The sequence below is a fragment of the Carassius carassius genome, chromosome 17 (assembly GCF_963082965.1).
Source record: "Carassius carassius chromosome 17, fCarCar2.1, whole genome shotgun sequence".
Classification (NCBI taxonomy): domain Eukaryota; kingdom Metazoa; phylum Chordata; class Actinopteri; order Cypriniformes; family Cyprinidae; genus Carassius; species Carassius carassius.
This window is the reverse complement of record NC_081771.1, coordinates 5,151,586-5,165,228: the sequence shown is the minus strand read 5'-3', so window position 1 is coordinate 5,165,228 and position 13,643 is coordinate 5,151,586. Positions and strand designations below refer to the sequence as shown.

Sequence of the window (13,643 nt, the reverse complement as noted above, 5' to 3'; positions counted from 1 at the left end):
CAACATTAGTAATGGTTGAGGAAGTTAATCTGTGACACTGTCAAAACATCTTGTGGTTGTGAAGCTGTTACAGGTTCTCCAAGCTGCAAAACAATTTTTAATGGCATTCTTTCTCCTGTTTGAGCGCTGAAGATGCGAAGCACTCAGCTGGAAAGAATTGCATGTAAACTGTGCATGCTTTTATTTTTCCATTTTCTATACTGTGAACTTTGCACACCAGATAAGACATGAAAGATTTCTATCATGAGAGCTCGGTTAATTGACTGACCTGATAGTGTGTGGCTTTATTAATGGTCAGGTGTATGGTCTGTCAAGCTAGATGAGTAAATGAAACCCATTTGTTGCCATGTTATAATACTGCTTAATTTGTGTACATAACCGACATAGGATATATTTCAACACGGAGTATCTTAGGAACACTAGGAAAGTATTAAATGAATCCTGTAATCATTGTAGAAAAGTGACATTATATATGTTTATTCCAAAGCTGTCATATCATACTAAAGATATCATTGATTTTGGATCAGACCCAAAAAGCTACTGTAGGAAAGGAAAATCCCAAATGAGATCTCTATAGTATCTGAGTTGGTTTTCTTAGACTTTGCTTGGACTTTACTAATAGTTGTAGATTTTCTATTCATGAGATTAACTGAGATCTCAACAATGTCTCCAACTGTCCTCAGATACAAAGCCTGCAAATAAAGGTCACAGACTTTACAATAAAATTCTCATAAATTTCCTCAAAGAACAAGAGATGGGATGCTACCAAAACCAAATACCTAAAAATAAATGTGTATTTTTTTTTTTTTTTTGTTAATTGAATTTCTTTTTTTAATTCTATTTTTATTTTGCAAGTAATGTAAGAGAACACTTGAAACTTTAGTTGATATTCAAATGTAACAGACCTGCATGAAAAGCAGCAACTAATTTATATGCAAGGTGAATATTTAGTGGGCCCTGAAAGGTAAGCATACAACATGTGGCTGATTTGGTTAGAAAGCATTAGTTTTATGCATGCTGCACAATAGATGATGATGGAGACAGATGGAGGTCATGTTCAGTGTCTATATAAGAACAGCAGCCTTTCAACACAAACAGGCTTAACCAGATGCCCTCCAGGTAAGACGTCTTTTGATTTCTACTATAATACTGCTGCTTGAAAGTCAAAAGGTTTAGGAAAGCTCTGAAATACACATTCAATCCCGTGTTTTTTTTCTAGCACTGTGTCACTGCATGTTGTCACAAAATAATAATAATTATAATAATGGTAATAAATAACAATAATAAAATTGCTAAACGGACTTGTGGAAGGGCCCTTAATGAATGGTTCCTTCCCAAAGTGCTCTTCAAGGATACAAAAATGCCATTTGGAATTCGCCTTTACTGTGCCCTTCAAGGGGAGTCTGATATATTGTAGTTACAAAGCAAATTCACATATACAAGTGAAAAACTCTGAATTCTTTGATAGACAAATTGAGTAGCTGTGACATTAGAAGAGGCATCAATTAAAACACATGGGCGAAAGCACTGATGTATAAGGTAGATAATGTGTATAAGTTACATAAATGGAAATCAGAAAGCAAGTCTTTAGCAAATGGTTTTAATAACTCAACTCTTACAGTTAATTTTACATTTTGTTATGATTCCATGAAACAATAAGTGTGAAATAAGTGTGAAAAGAGATGTGTTTTCATTCTGTAGTTATGTGGGTTTGTTGTTAGCAATGTATTTCTTTGTTTGTACTGCTTCCATGTTATGTTTCCAATTTGAATGCGTGTCATGTCGCAATAATAAACGCCCAACTTGAAGGTACTGGAAGGCTTCATTGGTAACCACATAACAATGCACTAGCAACCACACATAGCAATTGCCAGCACCACTCACATTTTTCTCGTTGCCTGGTTTACTTTCTACTTTTGTGATTTTAGTGTTTATTTTTCCTTATATTCACTGTAGTTCTCTGTATCTCTTTTATAGACATCCTGCTATACAGCCAGCTATGTCTCCTGTGTATGTTGTTGGCATGCTGGGTATTTTGATGAAGGTAGCCATGCCTATGTGTGCACCCACTGAGTACACTATTTACATCGAGAGACAGGAGTGCAATTACTGTGTGGCTGTCAACACCACCATCTGCATGGGCTTCTGTTTCTCCAGGGTAAGCGAACACGGTGAGGAAAAGTGAAGATGTATAGGGAAATGGATCCGAGGAGAGATGTCCCAGTTTGCCGCACGACAAGCAGATTTCCAAATAATAATTCTCTTATTGTTCGCCAAACCTGTATGACTGACTTCTGTGGAACACAAACCCACTGATTGTTATCTTATCTTGGGTTCCACAGAAAAACAAAGGTTGAATGGGGTTGGAAATATATGAGCATGAGTAATGCAATGTATTTACATTTGGGATGGTTGATTTAGTGTGGATAAATCTGCATCATAATATCCGTTCTATAGGACAGTAATGTGAAGGAGTTGGTGGGTCCTCGTTTCCTGGTTCAAAGGGGCTGCACGTATCATGAAGTAGAGTACCGGATGGCCATCTTGCCCGGCTGCCCTTCACATGCAGATCCTCACTTCATCTATCCGGTGGCACTTAGCTGTCACTGTAGCACATGTAATACCAACAGTGATGAATGTGCCCACAAAACCAACAACGCTGGCATGAAGTGCTCCAAACCTGTCCGTCATTTGTACCCCGACCCTGAAGAGAACAACTACAACCAGGCGTATTGGGAACAGTACGAGTAATGTTTGATCAGTCCTTAACTAAAACTTAAATTAAACAAAGTGTTTGTAGCAGCTTAGTGTGGACAGTTGTTGTTATTTTTTTATGTAATCGTTGAGTAAACCTTATGACACAAAGTTACTTAACACATTATGTTTGCTGCATTTTAAGCGCATGATGTCTTTAATGAGGCCAAAAGTGGTTAAAAAAAAGGTTTGGTTTTAATGGGGTTTCAAATACTTATGCTTTTATGGATAATATCCATTCTGTAAACTTTAGTGATGTTTTAGTGTTTGATTGGCAGTGCTTCTATAAAAAATATACAGTGATAATCCTTCCATTAAAATACGTTTTTATTATTATTGTTTAGTGTTTATGGTTTAACAGTTTGCGTCTGTGTAATTATTCATACTCTAGTGAGGTTTTACAGTAAACTGTAAAGACAAAGCTTGTCGTGCAATAGAAGCAAAACGAGAGGTGAAGTCCCAGAACCAACAAACTTTCATGGCAATTTGTATTAATTTTACATTTTGGCAAATTGGTAGCTATTTCATATGAATTTGTTAGATTCCTTGCGTACATTTTCATATGATTTGCTTAAGTCCCATAATGGTTAGTTTTATGGTGGGGTGAGGGGTGTACCTTCATGATTTATTTTATTTTTATTTAGTTTTTTAATGTAGGTTTCCGTATGAATCACATTGTACAAATTAAATCATTCATTCATACTCTTTTGTGGTTTGCAATTGGTTGTAGGACAATGGATTTAAAGGATTACTTCACTTCCAGAATAAAAAGCACTTCCAGATAATTTACTAACACCCATGTACTTCCATGTACTTTAAAACGAAAGGTTTTTAAGGAAAACATTCCAGGATTTTTCGACATATATTAGACTTCAATAAAAGCCAGTGGGTTGAAAATATATATACTTTTTAACAACAAATCCTCATCGTGCACTAGTTTCAAACATTATGTAGTCATGTTGGAAAATTTATTTACAACTGAAGAAAGAAAGAAAGGCATATCTTGGATGACATGGGGTGAGTAAATTTCTATTATGGAAGTGAACTAATCCTTTAACCAAAACACGAGATGAAGTGAGCAATTTCAGTCCCAGAACCATGCTCTGATGGACATCCCTATCTATTGTTTTGGCAAAATTGTGTCTAATTCACAAATTTGTATAATCTATTTTGTATATTTTCATATGATCTCATGTCCTTTTGATGGTTAGGTTTATGGGTATAGTTAGGAGTGGAACTTCATACATTTCTGGTACTTTCAGCAAATTGCATTAAAAAAAATATATATATCATACTCCATTGTGGTTTCCAGTTGGTTGTAAGGACAAAGCAAAACAAGAGGTGAATAATTTCTGACCCAGAAGCATCACACTCTCATGACAATCAATTTTTCATTTTGGTGAATTGGTGGCTATAATTCATATGAATTTTTATGATTTCTGTTGTCCCATATTCATACAATTTTCACACAAGTCCCATTAATGGTCCATTATGCTTACTTTTTTTTTTTTTAAATGAAATGTTTCTGAATGAATCACATTGTACTAATTCATACAAAATCTCCACCTAATGTGATCGGGTCGGCCAGAAATGCAAAACTAATGTGAAAAATATTCAACCTGTCTGCCATTAGTCATCAAACAGATCCCGCCTCAGAACGCATTCCATTGGTAGAACTAATGTTATTAAACTAAGCATGATTGGGAGGCTGAAAGGGACTTTTAAATACTAATTCTAAAACTGTGCCACTTAGTAAAGCATTGTTTTGTGTAAATGTTGTTCATTAAAAGAACTGTTTTTTATTATGTATTGTATACAGTGTCATTAACATTTAGTCATCTGAGAAGTAGCTGTCATTGCGGTGTGTTTGTGTGTAGTAAATGAGCACTCATTGCTAGATAATGCATATTTAGAGAGGCAAACAGCTGCGGGTTATTTATATTACAAGGTCAGATTATGGTTAACCCAAGCTTGCTTTCATTCTAGTTCTTTTCTTACTGCCTTTATAGGCCATATTGTATTTTATGGGAAATTGTAACCAGTGTTACTTAGTCTTTCTTTTATGGCTGTCATGCAATAATATATTCTTCTTTTTTATGTGGTAGAAAATAGAGAAGAGTTATAGAGTGTTGCCTAGAGGTGGGTCAAGAACTGACACCATGGTCACATGCTTGGGGTTCATGGCAGGACAACAAATGAAATATATTAGGTCCTGTCTCTCAGTCAGTGTCCTGCCAACCAGTACAAACATGACCCACTCCTCCCTAACTATGGAAAACTACTATGCATGATATAATTAAGAGAGAACATACTGTATGTTCTGTTTGTTCCCTATCCAGACATGTACAAATCAATACATTTTAAGTTGTCATGCATGGATAATGTAATAGCATTCAGGTTGTTTTTCATCTTTTGGTTGTTATTTCATTATTTCTCCTTGTTTGTTTTTCTTTAACCATGCTCATTCACATGCAGAGACGGCCATTCCAACGTGATCCCCTTCATATTATTCAAGGATTCCTGTCAGATTGGTCACAATCTAGCCAATCAAATGAGAATAGCGCAGAGGCTTTCTTGACAATAGTGCATGAGTCTGTGTTGTGATAATCCAATGCCCTGATATAATAATACATCAAACAATAAAGCTGGTGGAATCTGGCTGCTCAGCGGTCTTTTGCAGGGTTGGTGGGACTAGCATACCTTCCCCATGTGTACAGGGTCCAGTGGAATTTTTCTGTCGCATTCCTCTAGCTAAAACTGGCTAGACTTGAAACATAAACCAAAGGTTGAGAAGCCCAAGGCTGAATTTCAATGGGGCTGTTGTTACAAGTTTATCAGTGTTGCATTGAAATTTGAGTCTTTAAGGTACATTCCAAGCGGGTCTTTTAAGATGACCTAAATAACTTTCATACAGGTCTCAACAAGTCAGTTCCTATAAAAATGAGTTTTTAAGATAAAATAACAGCATGACACAAGAATACAGCCTCATCATCTTTATTTTAAATCTGGTCAGTAGTGCACATGTTATGAGTCAATGAGCTAAAGAATGTTACTCTGACTGATAACCACCAACTGCAGGCCTGATAGTTTTATTAGAACACATGTACTTTCATTCTCTGTTATTTTAAGCATATCAGTCAACTGTTTGCTTAATTTAGAACTTTACTACTAGATCTGTCAGCCAGAGAAACAAAGATTAGCACGTCGATCCCTGATCTTTCTGGAGTTTCACCGAGAAGAAGATTCTAGGTATTTACTTTCATCATGCTCTAGGAAGAGGGTGTCAGTGTGTTACATCTTTTATATTATAGTAAGGCTACACAAAACAAGTAAACATTGTGTCTCACAACACAGTTTATATTAGGGTTTCAGGGGGATAGTGTGAAAAAAGCTTGTTTTCTTGTTGGGCTTTTCCCAGTGTTTACCATTTCTACATAAGCATTCTAATGTTAATCAGGGCAATCAAAGAATTAGTGTCTGTGAAAGTGCCCTTGTAGTAGTTCCTGTGATTGCTGGAGACCACACCCACTATATCTGTGTACTATTCTCTGGGGGTATAACTTTGTCATCTAATGCTTAATGTATTATGAAAAATAATATAAATTATGACCATAAATAATTTTATTATTCATACATATTGTGTTTAGAAAAAACTGAGCTATTATTCTAGAAACGTCACAGAACTAAATACCCGTTCTTTCTGTAATTTGACACCGTGCCGCCCCCTCGGCTTTGACTCGTAAGCGGTCCTTAGAACTGACTGGCAAATGATTGGACAAGTAAATGTACATCCGGTACAAACACCCCGCCTTCTATTTTAAAGTCGAAAGGAAATTTCCATTGAAACATTCATTCAAAGTTCCTCGTCGTGGAAGGTTCTAGAATACGGATCCTCGTTAAATATATTTGAGGTAAGTGTTTTGTTTTTTATGGAAAAGCGTAAAGCAGATTTATGTTCTAATATTAATATATGTTAAATAGTAGAAATATAGCACAAATAGAATTATGCAGCAAGCTCTTCACCGCCCAAACGGTTAACTTATCAAAAATGTAACGTTACTCATAAAATGTTATATATTCGGGGTTGGAGGTACGTTCTTTTAATTATTTTAATTTATGTTAAACAGTTTTAGTTTGCCGTGTAACTAACTTTCAGTTTAGACCGTTAGGCGAAAATCGAGTAAATTAACGTTAATTCATTTCCGGTTTTCTAAAAGTGCTGACTGAATTTCCTTAACCGTATTTAAAGGGTTGCTTTTGAGAATGTTTTTTTATTATTATTATTTTAATTGCATTATGAACTCACGTTAATACTGTATTATCTGCATCTTTAATGCAACAGCCACAAATATTGGGAATTAGGAACGATATTTGTGAAAATGGTTGTAAAATTGCAGAAGAAATAACATGCAGAGACTTAAGCTTGTTTGCAAATCTGAACTAATGGGCGTCTGTAAGAGGAAAGTCACTGAAACATGTCAGGTCTTGAGTTATCTTGTTAAATTCCTGTGAATCGAATAAGCGGTTTCCAGCTCGTGAATGAATCTTTCTTTTGAGTCAACTCTCTATGATGAACACGTTGAGCTTGTTCACGAAACCAATTTGAAAGATTTGTTCACGAATTCACTTAAACATTCCTTGCAATTGCCGAGTCAACAACAAACACCCTTATTAATTACTTAATTTGCCTAAATATGGCTTTACCGAAACATTTTAAAGCGTTTAATCTGTGAGATGACGGAGACCACGTGAAAGACTTAGCCGCGCTTTGTAACAGAATCGATTCGCGGAGATGAATCTTATAGTAATCTCTACTCAGCAGAACACAGGAAGTCAAACCCCGTGGATGAACGACAGTCTATGGGCTGAACACATGCGTACAGGCGTAGTAGTCTTACACATTAGCCGGAAGTGAGTCGGTCTCATTTGACCTTGTGGCTCAGTGTTTTAGCCGGTGGATTAAAACGTCATGTGATGCGTAGGAAGAGTTTAATGGCAGTGAGGTGCAAGTTATTTATTCCGGTTGTAGAGTACGTGTAGACCGGTTTAAATCGGTCAGTTAACAATGATCACTGTGTCTTTACTCCAGGTTTCTGCGCTCGAGGTCTGAACTTCCTTTACTGATCACTGTAAGAAGCTCTCATCAAACTCTACCTTCATCTCATTCCTGAATTCCTCACTTCAAAATGTCTCAGCAAATCAGGTAAAGGATATTATAAATAATAATATTCTAATATTTGTTTTTGGGTGTTTTTTTTCTTCTGTTGAATGTCTTTGTATATGTGACTTTTTGTAAATAGTTAAGTGTTCAAAAAAGTATACTCTCACACTCGCACACTTCTTCGGAAGGTCTTTTTGATATTAAGCTGGCAAAAGTCCCCTTGAATTTTATATTTATGTATTTATTTATTTTTTACTAGTTTTGATAAAATTTACTTCCTCACCTCTAGCCTCCCTGCCAAACTGATTAATGGTGGCGTTGCTGGCATCGTTGGGGTCACTTGCGTGTTTCCCATAGATTTGGCCAAGACCAGACTCCAGAACCAGAGACCAGGCCAGCAAGTCTACAAGAGCATGTAAGTGCTCTCCACTGCTTTCCTTTAAACGTCTCAGTGCTTCATTCCTGTGATGTTTACAATCTATTTTAATTCGCACACACTATTATTCGATACTCATGCTTGTTTCATGGCTGTGTGTCTTTCCTCACTTTGATTTGATTAGCGATGGATTGGTAGTTAATCCTAGTGGAATGTGTTATGCATGGTCAGGCATTAGTTTCTGCCTGACGTTTCAGCCGCTATGATCATTGCAAAGCTTTATAAGGATTGAGTCCAGACCATGTCACGTACCTGATGTAAACACATACTGAACATACCACACGTGGCTTTTGTTGCTAATACAGGTTCATTTGTTAAAGCCGAAGTAGTTTGAGCAATGTTTACACAACTCTGTCTGTCCTTTAGGATTGACTGCCTCCTCAAAACAGTGCGATCTGAGGGATACTTTGGCATGTATAGAGGTAAGATTCACTCTTATTTAGATTAGCATAGCCTGTTACATGGCATGATGGGTACACCTTGAATAGACTTGAGGAGAATGAATTAGTTTAGCTTGGCTGGTGGTAGTTAAATTCAAACCAAAACATTTATTTTTGCTATTTGTAGCACTGAAATAGCAATAATTAAGCACTTTCTCAATGTATAAAGAATTAATTTTTAGGTCAGGTTTTTTTTTTTTTTTTTTTTTACTGTTCAGTGTACAATTTGTACCTTTTTAATCCTCTGATGCATGGTCTGCTTATAGTGGCATTTTAACTATTTGTCCAAACCACCTTGGGGTTATAATTCTTATTCTTGACAGCACATCGTGCATAAGTAGCTGTAATATTTACCCATTGTATTAAACAATTACCTTATGAAAAATATTTAATTAAAAGAATGTACTCATGAGTAGGACATCATGGTTTTATGGTGTTTTAAAGTATGAAGAAACTTTTTTTGAGATTGAATAATTAATTCATCAGAGGGATAATTTTAAATGAAGCAAATCAAACATTTTGTAATTATTACATTTCATTGTTTGGCTTCAGTTATTCAGTAGGCTAATATAAGTATTGAAGGGTTTGGAGGAGATTGGAGTCGGTGTTTTGTGCCGGGTCTCCATTTCTGTGAGGAATGCTGTTGTTTGCATCTGTGTTTTTCATGTTACAGACATGGGTCCCCGCTGGGATAGTGAAGGCTAGCCGATAAGGCGCAGCCACGCTGGAGGCAAATCATTTATCATGGTTCTTACTCCCTCTGCTCTATTACAATTAGGCACCAATTTTTGTTTTATTTATACATAATTGTTGAATTTTGATATTTACTCTCTTGTGTCTTTGTAGTTTTTTTTTTTTCTTCTTCCCTCCTCCACTTTCTTCACTGTCCTTGCTCTTGTCTCATTCAGTACTAACCCATCTTGCCATGTTCTGTTAACATCTAGAAAGTTGTGTTGGATATTCATCATCACTTATGCTCATTATCATCTTTGTCTTTTTTTTTTTTTTTTTTAAAGGTCTTTTTATTTGATCATGTGAACAACTGCTATGCTTTATCTTTAAAGACAGTGGCATCTTAAAATTCAATTAGGGCTGAGCAGTATGACCCAATTGTTTTTTGCCTAACTTCAACCTAAAATGTTTTATTGCATAACATAATGAATAATTTAAATACATTTTTAATTCAATAATTTAACTTTTTTTAAATGGATTATTTTCTTTAGTATGTGAACTTGAGGAATGCACAACAAATCCATACATCTCTCTCAAACAGATTTCACTTCATTTAACACTCGTTTAAAAAACTAGGCTCAATACAGTACATTCTAAATAAAATTTGGAGCTATTGTGACCTCACATCAGATGACTACTACTAAAACTACAGTTAGTATGTGCAACACATCAAAACTACACAAAGCGTTCTTCACTATAAGCGGCTGTTTGTGGCAGTTTGGAGAATAGGCTGTATTTCTCTGTTGTTTGCAGGTTAATCACCTGCTGACATGTTTCTCTACTATTATATACCGTGATACTGCACAACCCTAATGTCGGTCTCTTTCTGGAATGTGCCTGCATTCATTTTTGTTTAACATTTATCTGAATATTCTATCCTGTTTTTCTGTCCTCTCTCTTTGTTTATATACTAGTCTTTTTTTTTTTTTGGTTTGGTTCACATTATGTAAAATCCCCCTCCATCATCAGCTCACAGTTCTCTCATAAGCTTTGCTTATATTGTTACAGTCTGTTAGCAGAAGCATTTTTATCGGTTTAAATGTAATTTGATAAGGTATAGACTTATCTCTGGTTTGATGGTGGTGGGGAATGTATGTTTGCTGATCTGTGGTCAGTTGTGATGTAGTTTTCTTTAACCGTCTGTTTGTTTGTCTTTTAGGCGCTGCCGTTAATCTTACCCTGGTCACTCCTGAGAAGGCCATCAAACTGGCTGCCAATGACTACTTCCGGTGCCACCTTTCCAAAGATGGGTACGATAGCTACTGCTGCACTTATTAGTGCTTGTTCAAATGCAGTTCTTTTAAAACATTTATAATCATGTACTTGTTTGTTACAGGAGAGGGCTGACTGTATTTAGAGAGATGTTGTCTGGATGTGCTGCTGGCATGTGCCAAGTTATTGTCACTACTCCAATGGAGATGCTGAAAATTCAGCTACAGGATGCTGGGAGACTAGGTAGGTTTCCTCTTTGTGCCTAATGTAGCAATAAAATCTAGCTTGAGTTTTTTATTTTATTGGTCATTTGGCATCAATGTTTGTTGGTTATTTTGCAATATTGTGAGTACAGTGTAGTTGTATTACTTATTCATTTAGATGTAGTTACAACTTTCCGATCCTCTTCACAGTCGCTCAGCAGAGAAAACCATGCATCATTCCTCCCAATAGACTGGCGACCACAAATGCAGTGTTGAGTCGCTCCTACAACGTAGTACCAAACACCTCACCCAGGGCCGTATCTGCCACCCAGATCGCAAGAGAGTTACTGCACACTCAAGGCATCCAGGGGCTCTACAAAGGCCTTGGTGCAACTCTATTGAGGTAATGTGCCAGAAAATCTCTACTATAACACTAAATACAAACATTCACAGTAACGAGACTATAAATGAAGGGTTTTTTTTCTCTCTCTCTTTCTCTCTTAGAGATGTACCTTTCTCAATCGTCTACTTCCCTCTCTTTGCAAATTTGAACAAGCTGGGTAAGCCCTCCACTGATGAGGCTGCACCATTTTATTGGTCATTCATCTCTGGATGTGTTGCAGGCTCCACAGCTGCTGTTGCCGTTAACCCATGTGATGGTAAAAGATGTTTTTGGTCCCCCTAGCCCTTTTTATCTTTTACACCTTTAAAACAAAAAAGAAATAAAATGCATGTGCTCACCATTTTAATTTAAAATCTTATTTGACAGTGGTTAAGACCAGGCTGCAATCTCTAAGCAAAGGAGCCAACGAGGAAAGCTACAGCGGCATAATTGACTGTTTTGGGTAATGCATCAGTCCTATAATGGGTTTTAATGTTACGATTTAACCAATTTGCAATTTTGTAAAGTGAGTATATCATCTACAGTGTGACTTTTTTTTCTTCTTGCAGCAAGATCATGAAGCGAGAAGGGCCATCAGCTTTTCTTAAGGGAGCTGGCTGCAGGGCTCTAGTTATGGCTCCACTGTTCGGTATCGTACAGGTCATGTACTTCATTGGCGTGGGAGAGTTTATCATGAGCCAGTCCTCCTTAAAGCTAATCTCTGGCTGAACAGACCCCAGTACCTCAGACTGTGGCAGCTACACAACCAACTACATTTTACAAGAGAAGATAAACGTTAATCAAGATGGTAGAGTTGTCGAGAATGACAACTTCTACACTGGTTAAGTTCCTGAGTTTTTTTCCAGCCTTACCACACTTCTTCTGGTTTATGGGCTTATTTGATGGGCTGTGGCCAGCATTTTGCACTTGTTGGTAAGGATATGGAGGAGAGCGCTTGAGGTGCTTATGTTCTCTTGAAGCATATGTAAAGGTTTCCCCTCAATGAGGGAGACTGGTGTCACTGTAATGACACTGTTTGTCTTGACTTTTGTTCATCTATCTACAATTCTTTTTGTATAATCCTTTGGCCCAATTTTTTTTTTTTTTTTTTTTTTATATCGTGCTCCGAATTCATTTATTTCTGTTCCTGTCACTGTTTTCTGTGTCTAAACAATTGGGTTACTTTAATGCTATTGAAGCTTTCAGAACTCTAAATTTGTTCATAGTTTTAGGGAATGTCATTGACATTTATTTAGTTTCATTCCAACAGATGCACATCGTGCCGTGGTCCATTGAAGTTTCTGAGCTGAATTTGGAGAAGATGTAGTCTAAAATAAAGTATGCAGTGGCAACCTAAAACAGCCTTACATATGATGCATATTGTATTCATGCAATATTTAAAATGGGCATTTATTTTTCTTTTGTTACATGGACCAGCATGTTACAACTAGCTTTCAGGGATTTCTGATCCCAGAGCGTAAGTCATTATTTTCAGGTCATGTGTTTGCCTTGAATTAACATATAAAACATTAACAAGACAAACTATTCACAAAGTTTGATAAACCTGGCCTTGAGCAAAAGGCTGTGTTTAATTGCTGTGATGTTTGACAGTATTAACATTTTCTTACAATGATGCCTCAATGCAACATGTATTAAATTTAGTTTAATGCAATGGTCTAATTCAACATTACAAAAATGAATAAAAAATAATACTGGTAATTGTGAGTGCTGTTTTAAATGTATGTTGCTCAGGCTTTCATGCCCTGTGACCATAGTTTATTTCAAAGCCATTTACATGCAACAATATGCTATGAAACCGTAAAAAAAGAACTATAAAAATGAATATTGTAATTGCAAACATGTTTATGATGCAGCTTAATCTGTTATAAAGGCACAGGACTAGTGGGTCACATTCCTGAACAGATGTCCAAAAGTTAGAAAAACAGGAAATTATTGAACATTTACTTCAGACCGGTTTTTGCAATTTTAATAGTGGTTTTGCAAGTTATATTTGTTGGTCTTCCTAAAAATTGGGGTTTGAACATTACAGATTCAAAATCAGCCAAGTAAGGAAAGTAATAAGCAATAACCAGACGGGGGAAAAAATTAAACCAGTTTAATGCTTGAAAAAGTCAACATGAATCAAACAGTTTTAAGGTTTTTATTGTCTGGGACATGGATGTGGAAAGTTGAGTTTCCTCTGCAGTAACAGTTTTTTCCAACTCTTATTTGCTATTATTTCTGTAATTATTATATTCCTATAAATCAACATTAAATTAGTACTGGCAATATCTTTTTAAATGTGTGGTCTACGACAATAGCC

At 36.2% G+C, this 13,643-nt stretch overlaps 2 protein-coding genes across 2 annotated transcripts; both read left to right on the top strand.

Annotated features, from left to right (window-relative positions):
* The first annotated feature begins 946 nt into the window (after positions 1-946).
* Positions 947-3,210, top strand: tshba (thyroid stimulating hormone subunit beta a). The gene is given in 3 exon segments (XM_059570541.1): positions 947-1,119; positions 1,976-2,158; positions 2,458-3,210. Coding segments are annotated over 3 exon segments (552 nt in total). The 5' UTR covers positions 947-1,044; the 3' UTR covers positions 2,752-3,210.
* A 3,340-nt stretch (positions 3,211-6,550) lies between these two features.
* Positions 6,551-13,417, top strand: LOC132160832 (mitochondrial glutamate carrier 1-like). The gene is made up of 10 exons (XM_059570535.1): positions 6,551-6,665; positions 7,844-7,957; positions 8,205-8,330; positions 8,718-8,773; positions 10,683-10,773; positions 10,860-10,978; positions 11,149-11,341; positions 11,443-11,597; positions 11,708-11,783; positions 11,890-13,417. Exons 2-10 carry the CDS (start codon positions 7,941-7,943, stop codon positions 12,047-12,049), a joined length of 993 nt encoding a protein of 330 aa, XP_059426518.1. The 5' UTR covers positions 6,551-6,665; positions 7,844-7,940; the 3' UTR covers positions 12,050-13,417.
* The last annotated feature ends 226 nt before the right edge of the window (positions 13,418-13,643 follow it).